The sequence below is a fragment of the Phyllostomus hastatus genome, unplaced genomic scaffold (assembly GCF_019186645.2).
Source record: "Phyllostomus hastatus isolate PE091 unplaced genomic scaffold, TTU_PhHast_1.1 phas_contig_34, whole genome shotgun sequence".
In the NCBI taxonomy this organism is placed as follows: Eukaryota; Metazoa; Chordata; class Mammalia; order Chiroptera; family Phyllostomidae; genus Phyllostomus; species Phyllostomus hastatus.
Window position 1 is genome coordinate 48,260,179 of NW_025333857.1, and position 12,157 is coordinate 48,272,335.

The 12,157-nt window shown below is 50.1% G+C and overlaps 1 protein-coding gene across 3 annotated transcripts in view; it reads left to right on the plus strand.

Annotated features, from left to right (window-relative positions):
• FRMPD1 (FERM and PDZ domain containing 1) overlaps positions 1-12,157 on the plus strand; it is a 121,287-nt gene that overhangs the window by 97,855 nt on the left and 11,275 nt on the right. For all 3 annotated transcript variants that reach the window (XM_045840804.1, XM_045840805.1, XM_045840806.1), the window contains 7 exons: positions 1,390-1,497; positions 3,455-3,550; positions 7,823-7,948; positions 9,104-9,223; positions 10,086-10,222; positions 11,342-11,468; positions 11,606-11,701. In XM_045840804.1, the coding sequence (XP_045696760.1) occupies positions 1,390-1,497; positions 3,455-3,550; positions 7,823-7,948; positions 9,104-9,223; positions 10,086-10,222; positions 11,342-11,468; positions 11,606-11,701 (810 nt within the window). The remainder of the gene's footprint in view (positions 1-1,389; positions 1,498-3,454; positions 3,551-7,822; positions 7,949-9,103; positions 9,224-10,085; positions 10,223-11,341; positions 11,469-11,605; positions 11,702-12,157) is intronic.

Genomic DNA, 12,157 nt, shown 5'->3' on the forward strand with positions numbered 1-12,157 from the left:
ACTGATATGTGTTTTCTTGAATCTTCTGTATCCATTTTCTGGGAAACTTGATACTTAACTATCTTTAGTCTCTTAATGTTTCTTCCATTCTCTGTCCTGTGGGTGATGCCAGCTGATACATACAATAGGCCCATCAGCCCCATACATTCAAAAGCATGAATACATTCAAAGCAGTCTGGTCATCCCATCACTAATTTCAGGTTGTAGCTTTTTCTTTACTCCTGTCTCTTCCTGTTGGAAAACCATTCTGTTTGAATAGGAAAGCAAATCGAGGTCAAGTAATTTCTCCAGTTGAGGGTGCACCTCTTCTCTGGGAACATTGGCATTCCCCGCTCTCCTTCTACTAAACTTTTTTTTTCAAGCAAACTATATATTTGATGTACTGAATCATAGTCATGAACCCTGTCATACCATGGTTCTAGTTATCATAAATCATATCCATCTTCTTGCCTTAAAAGTTTGGGCGATGAGTTCATTTCACATGCGTCGTGCCATTGGTCTGTTGACATCTGAGGCTACGGACATAATTCGCAGCTGTTTCCCCGACCGCTGTTCCATATCTCTTCCCCCAGCTACACAGAATGTGGCCCCGAGGCCTGCCCCAGGACTCTTACCCACGCAGGCATTCTGGAGGCTGTCCTAAAGGACTCTGCAGATTAAGGAAACGGGATGTCAGATGAGGGAATAGCATATCACGATCCCACCCAAGAAGACCACATTGTATTGGTCTACATCACACAAGTTGCTATTCATTAAGTGCCACAATTTAGCCCGATGTAGTCAAGACCAAGAGGGCTTCACCACATACTCATACTAACCTGTGGTGACTCTTTTACCTCTGGGGAGCAAAGGTACTACCCAAGAGATGAGAAGAGCAAAGAGGGGCCAAGGATAACTCCCAGGGGTGAAAGCTTCAGGGAACTCTGGAGGTGGTCTGGTCCAACTGCCCGAGTCCAGGGAGGGTCAGTGACTTGGTCAAAGTTATGCAGAGTATTTTGTTTTGTTTTACACACTCACGAGTCACACTCACACCTAACTGGTGTTCTTCCATTAGAGTTTGATTTGAGGTAGTTCTCACAACTGCTGAGTAGCAGAGCTAGGGCTGGAGCGGAGGTCTCCTGATTCACAGGCCAGTTCTGCATCTCCATCAGACCGCAGTCCTTTTCCCATGGGAGTGAATCTTCGACTGTTCTCGGACGCATAAGAACATTGCGTGTGTGGATCTCTGGGTGTTACGAAGAGATCTTTAATGGAACGCCGTCCTTCTCTGTGGGTGTTAATTGAATCCCGAAAGTTGTCAGAGTGTTTGCTTCTGTTTTTAAGAGTGAGAAAATGTTTGTGGCTTTTATGAAAGCCCTGTGTAAAATGTGTCTTGTTGGTGTTCTGCAGGGAGTCCCCAAGTCATCCTTCCTGACCGAGGAGAAGAGAGCCAGGCTGAAGACCAACCCCGTGAAGGTGCACTTTGCTGAAGAAGTGCTGGTCGGCGCACACAGCCAGGTGCGTCACTCGGCCAGGGCTGGGGCTGGCCGGACTCTCTGGTGAACCGCCGCCGCCTCCTGGTGCACAGCTCCCTGCGACTCTGGAATCCCAGAGCCCAGAGAGGCTGCAGAAGTGCAGTAGGTTCGCTAGAGGCTTTGTGCGCCACAACCTCTACCCCCCTCCATCCCCCCCCCACCCCCACCAGCGCACCCCGTCAGATGCAAGCCCTCCAGGGACCGGGAGAGATGGGGCGGGGCTGTGGGCGGGGCCAGAGAGAAGCGCTGGGTGTGGCTCCGTTATTCAGTGACTCCATCCTCCTGCCCGTGAAACTGCAAGACTCCAACTTTTAAGTTCTCGTTTTGCGGGTTTCAACTCAGTGTCCCTCTGAAAGTGATATTCGGATGGCAGTGCTGGTGGTGGGAGGGATGGCTTTTGTGTTGTAAGAGCCCATGTATTGAACCTCTATCGTGGGAACCTAAACGTCCTGTGTACACAATCGTCAGCCACCACAATGCCCTGCAAGGGAGGCATTTTAACAAAAGAGCAAGCAGAGGATTAAGGAGATGAAGAGAATTAACCTCTGAGATCACAGAGCAAGAAACTACCTGAGCCCAGGTCTCCGTGTCCTCCGCTGTCCTTTTGTCCTCCGCCGTGACAGCTCTTTGGTGGGAGGAAGCCTCAGGCTGGGCGTTCGGAAGACAAATCTGTAGAGGAGATATTGGCTGGAGTTCAGCTTTGTAATGTGGACATCTGAATAAATGACCTATTTATTCATACTTGACACATGTTTCCCTCGATGGTCTGTAACTTTTGCCATTCTGAACTCAGCGATTAATACTAGATTTTGAAACTTTCAGGTCCGAGCTTGACCTTAGCTGGTTTCCTCACCATAGAGACTAGCGAATGGGGGCTCCTGGCCACTTTGGCAAAGAGTCCAGGCGACCTGGTTCGCGTCTGCAGAGCCCTTATGTTCCACGTGCCCTGCCACCTTCCAGACCACACCTTCACTCCACCCGAGAGAGACAGGGGGATCGTCCAGGAAGGGGCTAGTGGGACGCCTACGTGTTAGTCTCGGAAAAGACCTGTGACCCTGTCATTTGGCAACATTCCAGTCCACCTTTGTGGAAATGGATCGAACCTCTTTTTCAAATTAAATTTAGATTCAACGTGTGTTTTTAGGAGTAGTACACAGTGATGGGAAGTAAAGGGCTAGAACCCACTCACAAGACTGGTTCTAGTTTGGATCTCGGTGACTCTAGAACCTCTTGCTGGTTCTGAAGGACCCCGGCCCCAAGGGCATTCTTCCCTTGCACTACACACTCGGAAGTCACTGTTATGAGACTGGTCCCGGGGGCGGGGGGGGATTCTCCAAACCCAAAGGGAATGTTTCCCTGCCCTGCTTCGACTCAGGAATTCTGGCTGGCGTGGGGTCACCAAATACAGACCAGGCCTCTGCCTGCTTCCCAAAAAGCCCTCCAAGAGTGGCAGAGTCCCTTAGGAGGGCCCACGAGGGTGGGGCGAGTGGAGGCGGAGAGCAGCCCTCTGCCCTTTGCTGATGCTTTCCTGCAGGGGATGCAGCAGTAAAATGCTGTGGGGTTTCACTCCAGCCTCCCACGCACAGTTGGGGACAGTGTATGTGCTTGTCACCTGACTTGCTCACCTGTGTCCCCTAAGGATGGCAACCAGCAGTGAGGTATCAGCTGATGATTCTGAGACATCCTATAGGCTGGCACAGGGCTCTCGGGATGCCTGTGCAGGGTGCCCTCTTCTCCACTGGCTCCCAGGTCTCCCAGTCCTACTGGCTGTCCCCTGAATAAAGGGAGCCTGTCTCTGTGGCCTGGGCCTCGCCCGCTGGAGAAATCTCCCGAGGCCAAGAACCAACCTGTGGCCTGACGAGGCAGGGCCCAGAGGCTGAGGATTTGTCACACCCAGGGGCAGGAAGGGCTGGTTTCAGCACTACCCTTGTGTCTTCCAGGGAAATTCTCTGCTGTGCATGCCCAACGTGCTCAAGGTGTACTTGGAGAATGGACAGACCAAAGCGTTCAAGTTTGAGGCAGACACAACTGTGAAGGTATCAAGAGTAAACTTGAATCTCTTCCGCAGTGAGAATGTGCTGGCTCCTAGGACCCCTAGCATCCAGCCCTGCTGGTAGTCTCACGACCACCACAGCCCGAGGGCCTCCAGTAAACCAAGCGCTGTGCTTTCTTATTTAGTTGCACAGCCGCCCAGCAAGACTTTATCACTATCTTGCAGCGGAGGAAATCAAGGCTCAGAGAGGTGAAGTGACTTGCCCAAGGTCACATTGCAATTCATAAGCTTTCACCCTTCACCCCAGGACTTCCCCCACACCTGCTACCCAAAAGATTAAAGCAGCTAAAAACCCAGGTGAGGGTCAGGACAGGCCCAGGCCTCTGCCTGTTCTGTTCAGAAATGAAATCAGTTGCACTTAAGCTTTCTCAGATCAGATGCTCTGGCCAGGGGGCGGGGTAGAAAGCTGGGTAAAGGGTGGACACTGCCTTCCAGGGGCTTACAGCCTAGCTGGGGGAAGATGGACATTCCAGGAGCTCCCAATAGTCCAGGGCAGCATGGATTAGGGCTGTGAAGAGAGGGACAAGGGCATGCTCTGTGAGCAAGGGTAAGAGTGCCTTCTATTCTATCCCGTAAGGACATCGGAGAAGGCTTCAGAAAGAAGCTGGGTGTCAGCTGAGCTTTGAAGGGCAACAAAGAATTCAACAAGGGCAGGTGGGAACAGGGCTGTTGGGGGTTGGAGGGTGCACGTCAGTCTCAGGGAGTCACATGAGCAGAGCAGAGAGCCAGTCAGACAGGCCTTGCCCAGGAAGTAGCAAACCGTCAGCAGGACTGGAGCTCGGGCCATTTCCTTGTGGGAGGAGTGGGAGGGGCCTCGAATGACAGGCAGCTGAGCTTGGATTCCATCCATGGACAATAAGGGATGGCCTCCAGTTTCTGAGGAAGGGAGTAAATAGTATTAGAGGGAGGCTTCCAGAAAGAAGCAAAAACAGGAGTTGCTCAAAGACTGAAAACAGTGTCAGAGTAAACACTGAACCTGGCTCTTCTGCACCAGGTTCAGGTGGGCTGAGTGGCTGTAGGTAATGGACAGTAGCTAAGACACATACGGACACATGTATAGACATACCTGCACGCACATACACAATGCACACAGCCAGCATCCCTCTCCGGCACCTTCCTTTGCCATTTCCATAGCTGCTTCAGATGCCCCGTCACGTTGTAACCTTAGCATCCCCCAGGAGCAGCCGGAGGAAGCCTTTCAGGGAACCTGGGAAGCCCAGGACCAGAGGAGGGAAGGGAGGGAGGAACAGATATGCTAATTATTGACTACCAGTCTTCTGGCACCTCCTTGTGTACTATCTCATTTAATGCCCCCAGTGACCCTGTGAGGTGATGAGTGTTAACCTCACTTTGCAGATGAGAACACAGGCCCAAGAGATCCAACATTCGTCAAGGTCAGGTAGCTCATAGCTGGCTTCACATTTGGTCTGAATCCTGTGCTGGAGCTGGCCACCCTGCCGCTCTGCATAAAAGGGAAGTTTTGTAGATGAATCACACAGGGTTTTGGCTTCTGTTACCCTTAGCCCAAGTGCACTGGAATAGAAGGGATGATTTATTCACAGTAGGTTCCCCCTTTGGTGGCCAAAAAACTTTAATTTATAATAAAAGCACACACCACAGGGGAATTAAGCCAGAGAGGATAGAGAGAGTTGGGGAAAATGAGCTGGCAGTGAGTTGGAATAATACTGGTTAATCTCACTTACCTGCAGCAGTGAAAATTTTAAAGCAAATCTGCTAGCTCTTTACGGCAGAGAGAGGGGGATACAAACAAACCCTATGGGTTATAAAAAAAATGGACCACTCTGTTCATCCATGACTTTTCTCTTCCTTGCCCCCTTACTAAGGGAAGCAAAGTTCTTACATTAGAAAAACCCTCTTTCTCTGGAAACTAATACAAAATAATATTGAATGAGAACAAACCAAACAAATTTTAATGTAAAAAAAAAAAAAAAGAAAACCTTCTTTCTCTACATCAAGGAAAAGAACATGTCATGTGACCCAGCAAACATTTGCTGATGCTTCTTGTGTGTCAGCAAAGTGCTGGAGAGACAGACAACACTGCCCAGGGTCACGCCCTCAGGGAGCCAGACTCTCCGCGCAGGGCGGGGCTGTGGGTTAGAGATGAGACGGGGCAATAAGTCTCCGTGAACCCAGGAAAGGTACAGTGTGCTCAGGACCACGGCAGGGGGACACGAAGACGGTGTTGTTCAGGGAAGAGAGCGCCTCCAGCTGGTGGCGAGGAGAGGCCCCTGGGGAGCGGTGGCCTCCAAGGCAGGCTTGGAAAGATGGGTGGGCTTTTGCCAGGAGAGGGGCGTGAAGACAGCATCCTGGGCATGGGCAATGTCACCAGCAGAGACCCAAATATGGGGAAGTTGGCGAGTGTATGGGGCTTGTGAGCAGAGTGCAGGAGATAAAGTGGGGGAAATGGACTGGCACCTGGTACTTGAGAGCCTTGAACACGAAGCCAAGGAGTATGGATTTGGGCTGGTGAGCCAGAGGGAGCCACTCGGTCTTCTTGGGCAAAAGGGAGAGCATGTGACCAGGACAAGGCTTAGACAAGCTCCCCTATATCAGGGCTCAGCAAACTTTTTCTGTAATGTGCCTGACAGTGAATATTGTAGGTTCTGCAGGCCACAGGGTCTCTGTCACACTGCCTCGATTCTGCATTGTACCAGATGGGCATGGCTGTGTTCCCATAGGACTTTAATTACAAAACAAGCGGTGGGCTGGATTTGACCTCCCGGCTATGGTTTGCCAGCCCCTGTTTTAGGTGCAAGGCAGAGGGCCGAGGGGTAGCAGGGGGTCCTTAGGACTCCACTGTACAAAGCCAGGAGAAGTGTGTGAGCTCAAGCCAAGATGAATGAGGGAGAATGGAGAGAGGGGACAGGGTCAAGACACAGGCCATCCGTCATGGCCAGCTCACGGTCGGCACTGACGACTGTTGCCGAGTTACAAAAGCAGAGAGGCTCTTCAGTGCTGAGCCACCCGTGACCACGGACAGTGATGGAACGAGTGGAAGGGCCCCCCGAACTGGGAGTGGTGAGGAGCAGGTAGCCCCCGATGGTCTGACACTTACTAAGTCTGAGGTTCTGGCAGGCCATCTGCGATGCGTCTGTGAGGATGATTACTCCTCAAGTGAAAGTTTATGAGCACCCCTGGGGTCAAACTTAGGGGATGTGATCGGGCACAGGGCAGGCTAGGCTCACATTCTTGGGGAGTTTTACCATCTCGTGGGGTGAGAGGCAATAAGCAAGAAAACAAATCTCAGCAGCTAAGTTGTAGTGACCCCTTGCTTTGCCATCTGCTAGGTACTGTTCTAGCACCTTATATGGGAAATGAACGTACACAACAACCCTGTGAGGTAGGTGTTACTATTATTACCACTTTATAGATGGAAACACGGAGGCATGGAGTGTAGGCAGTTTATGCCGGGACTCACAGCTAGTCAGTGGTAGTCAGGTTGTAAAACCCATTCACTTCACTTTACTAGACTGTCTCTCACTGAAGAGTATAGCTTCTGTTGAGGAAAATAATATTAAAGAGCAATGAGGGAAATGAACAGGACCCTGGGCCCGGGAATGATGGGGACCAATCACATCTAGATACAGGGCCCAGAGCAGGCCTCTCTGAAGAGAAAGAAACCACCTTGTGAAGAGTCCTGGGGAGAGAGTGCCAGGCACGGGGAACGCTGTGAACCCCCTGAGGCAGCACAAAGACCTTGTGACGACAAAGGGCCGCTGGAGGGGACCTGGGGAGCTGGCAGAGCAACTCTAGTGGTGCAGTGTCAGTCACTCTGTCCTGTCAGCGCTCCAGACAGGCATCATTGTCCTCTATTTCACAAGAAGAAACTGAGGTCCAGAAACACCCAGTTAATTTCTCACAGTTGCATAGCACATGGGGGGTGGGATTTTATCCGGTGAGCAGTTGAAGACACAGACTCCAGAGAGAGGATGGATCTCGAGACCTTGGCGGGATGCAAGAGCCCCCAGAGGGTAGCTCCAGTTTCCTGAGTAAAGCAAGAAAGGAGAGCCGTATGGGCAGCACTGGAGCCCTGAGGAGTGGGCATGGGACCATGAGAGGCTGTGACAAGTCCCACGCGTGGCCTGTCAGCATTCGGCTGCCTAAGCTGGCAGTGCACCCAATGGGCACAGGATTCTCCCCCCAGCCACCCCGAGGAGCAGAGAGAAGGTCAGGGAGCATGAGGGCCAGCCTGCTCCTCAGGTGACCCACCCGCCTGCCTCTCTGTGCCTGGCAGGACATCATCCTCACGGTGAAGGAGAAGCTGTCGATCCGAAGCACAGAGTACTTTGCGCTGGTCCTGGAAGAGCAGTACAACGTCTCGCGGCTGCACCTGCTGCACGAGGAGGAGCTCATCCAGCAGGTACACCAGGCCCCTGCTCCAGGCGAGGAGCTCCGGGCTGGGCAAGCTGCGTGCCTCAGCCAGGACTTTGGGGCACAGGGCTCAGCACATCTGCAGGTTTCTTGTGCCAAGAAGGCACAGAGCTCACTCAGCTTGGAGATGATAGGACTAGAATCAGGCCCGATTTCCATATGAGGTAGGCAGGGCCCCATTTTGCAGATGTGGAGACAGAGGCTTAGAGAGGTAAGGGGGCTTACTCAAGGTAACACAGCCAATAGAACCCCATCCTTTGCTTCCGGTTCTGATGGTCTTCCCCTGAACCTGCTGCCTTTGAGATGTCAGGGAAGCAGTTGTTGCTGGGTCTAAGCCGTTTCTGTGAGGCTCACCCCCTGAGCTGGTTCTGGAAGGCAGGACAGAACAAACACAGCCAGCCCCTCTGTACCACTCAGCCTTTCGGCCATCAGTGATCCGTTGTACCAGCTTTTTAAAGCCAAACACGGGTCAGTTCAACGAAACCTTGTGGAGAGCGCACTGCTACAAAGATGAGAGGGATTTCCACACTTGGAAAAGGAGAAGGGGCTTTTGAAGCAGGGCGACAGCACGAGCAAGGTGTGACCTCACGGAAGCCACTCTGAGCATTTCTCATTGCAGGTGGATGCTTACCCTAGTCACCACCTTCTAACACTGCTGCCTGCAAACTTTTTTTAAAAAATCACTTCTATTAGTGTTGAAAAAGAAAATCTAATTCAGTTCCTAAGATAGTCAAAGTGAAAAAAAGTAAGGTACAGAATGTATATAATGTATACTATACTGTCATTTGAGGGAGAGAAAGGAATATTCGGGTATAGAAGCATGTATAACATACACACATAGACTGTTTCCAGGAGAGCGTATAAGACACTGGAGATTTCTTTCCAGGAATTTCTTCTGGAAAGGGAAACAGGTTTGATGGAGTCAGTGGGAAACTTTGCTCTTTTGAGCTTTTTACATTTTATACCCATGGGAAAGTCAAATTAGGAGCCAAGGTCTGGCTGTCTTGGGAAGCATTCAAATGGAAATCTCCGGAGACCATCTTTCACTTATTTTGTTTGTTTTGTTTTGTTTTGTTTTGTTTTGTGGAATAACTGGAAGAGCAAAGGTAGATACGATTAATGGTATCTCCCTTACCCATCGCAGGTGGTGGAAAGGGAGGAGTCACATGACTGCCGCTGCCTCTTCAGGGTGTGTTTTGTTCCCAAGGACCCTCTGGACCTCTTGAAAGAAGACCCCGTGGCCTTTGAATACCTCTATCTGCAGGTGACTGGGTCTGCGCTTCCTAAAAAAACAGTGGCTGTTCTCGAAGATGACACACTGCCTCATTTTGAACATGAGCTCAGGGCGGTGAAGCAGCTCCCTGGCAGGGGTTAGCTTTATCTGAAGGAGAAGGGGCCCAAACATCCCCTCAGGATTCCTTTTCTGTTACTGAGTTGCTGTGTCGGGAGATTAGTGACATATTAATGAAACGTAGGCTTAGTCCTCAATGTAGATGATACATTTCCTAATACCATTTAAGATCTTTAGAACTGCAGTGTTTATTGATAAAAGGGGCGTTAGTGCTTCAAAGCGTTACTTTAGAAATGATGAAACTGAGTCTTGGAAAGGTCACATGATTTGCCTGGGTCGCCCACTTAGTGACAGAGCCAAAAACAGCTACCTTGGTCCCTGCAGCCTGTCGCTGTCCCTCCTCTACCTCTTTACATGAGCGTTCTTATGTCATTTTTATTCAGATGAAAAAGGATCATTGGGAGGCGTCAACATTGTACAGATGCGCTAACTCGAACTAGGTGGATCGATTTGTCCCAAGTCTTAGCAAATCATAACAGCACTGTTTTATATTTGTGTGATACTGTGTCCCTCATACCTGCTTTCATAGGCATCACCTAATTTAAACCTCACCGATACCATGTATGGTAGACCTGACTATTCTCATTTAGCAATGGGAAGAACAGCGGTGCTCAGAGAGTCTTAGTAACTTAGCCAAGGTCACGCAGCCTAGAATCTGCGGAGCCAGGTCCCACGCTGAACTCCTGGTCCTCCTGCCCCTCCTGCCTTTCACTCGAGAGAACTAGGAACCAGTCCGTCTGTTGTTTCCCAATTCCTCTGATCTGATCTCTTCTAGAGCTGCAGCGACGTGCTCCAGGAGCGCTTTGCGGTGGAAATGAAATGCAGCGCTGCGCTCCGCCTTGCGGCCCTGCACATCCAGGAGCGGATCTACGCATGCGCCCAGCCACAGAAGATCTCTTTGAAGTACATAGAGTGAGTGGCAGGGGACTTCCGCGACCCATCAACAGCAGCTGTGCTGCATTGATAATTTGGCCCCTGGCCAGAACGGCCAGAGTCCATAGAAAGCTGATATTCACCTCCCTAGGTATCGGTCCATCGTCTTTCTGCCCATTTTCCTCTCCACCCTCTCGGACCCAGCAGGCTTCCCCAGATGTCAAAATCTGGCTGCTCCCTCTGGGGCGGAAGCCAAGCCCCAAAGGAATGACATAGGATCCCTTTGTAATTTCTCATTTCCTGGGAGAATGTCTTGGGAAATCGTGTAACTTCCGTGAAGAGCTCTGATAAGGAATGCCTTGGAGATGAATAACGTTGCGTTATATTCCTATTAAGGCAGCTTCAAGTCCTGGGATTCCAACACCACCTGACTCTTAGCTTAAAATTTCACTTTGTTCTTGGCAGCGTCACCCAGGTTGGCTAACCCCCCACCAAACCTCAGCTCTGTGCCCTGCCTGGGCATCAAAATGAAAAATACAATACAAAAAAAAAAAGAAGAGAAATAAATAAAAATAAAACAGCTCCTGGGCCCTGTCCCTGAGGTACTAGGTCAAATCTCTAGAGAGTGGGACCTGAGAAACTGTATTTTTCACAAGTTTGTTGGAGGCTCTGAGGCTGTTAGACCAGCACCGTCTGAAGCCTGGCCCCGTAAGCGTGTGTCACACACGTGTGATTGTGATCTGTTGCGTACATTGCAGTAAAGAGAGATGGAGGAGTCCTGCTCTTCTTAACAGACTGTCACCCCGCACCAGGAGTGATGAGCTCCCAGAAAGATCGGTGGGGTTTAATTCCCGAATGGCCGTGGGTTTTTTGTGTGTGTTGGGGGTGGGGAGAGGAAATATACACAAATACCTTTATAAATTTATATATTTTATATAAATATATAATATATAAAATATAATTAATAGGGTAACATCTATAAAATGTAGATTTATACACACACATATGTACACATGTATGTACCTTCTGCTGAGAAAGAGGCTCGGCTGCAGAATTCCGGGGACACGAAGTACGGGATCCAATGTCATTGTGCCCTTCACGAGAGCCACCAAGTACACTGTGAAAAGGGGCCTCCTTGTCTCCAATGTCTCATGGCAGGAAAGACTGGGGAATAGAGAACTTTATATCTCCCACTTTACTCCGAAACATGAAAGGCAAAGACATCAAGAAAGCCATCAGCTTCCACATGAAGCGGAACCAAAACTTGCTGGAACCCCGACAGAAGGTAATGTAGCCGCGGCCCCTGCCGGCCCACCTGCCCGCTGTCGCTGTGGACCCTCAGGGGCTGCATCTTCAGCATTGCCTTGAGTTCAGGCAAGTGAATAACTCTAACTTAACAGTCTCTTTTTTTTCCTATTTAAGCAACTTATTTCTGCTGCCCAGCTACGTTTAAATTACCTACAGATCCTTGGGGAACTCAAGATGTATGGTGGGAAAATCTTTAATGCTACTTTAATGGTACGTATTAAGGAACTGTAGAATCCCACTCTTATAAGGGACCTTAGAAGTCCTCTGAAGATAAATGAATCTTCTACCTAAAATTCTTGAGAACTCTGTCATGTACTAGAACTTGTTTGGGGAACTAAATATGTCACTGAGGAGTGTTTATGACGTCCTTGCTTTGTGCCAGCCCTCTGGCAGGTGCTGGGGGAGGCAGAGCTGAATGAGACATGGTTTCTGCCCTCAGAGGATTGAACAAAGTAGCCAGCCAGACAAAGCAGAACCATGAGAGGTGCATAGGGCTGTTGCTGTGCAGTTTGAAGACAGAGGTATGACTGACAGCTTCAGGTCAAGAATGGAAGGGGGAGGGGTTAAGGCAAGGCAAGAAGATTGGATTCAGCCAGATGTCTGCATAGAGGAAAGGCATTCTGAGGGAAGGGTGCTGTAAGCTCTTTGCTCTGGAGCTTTGGGAAT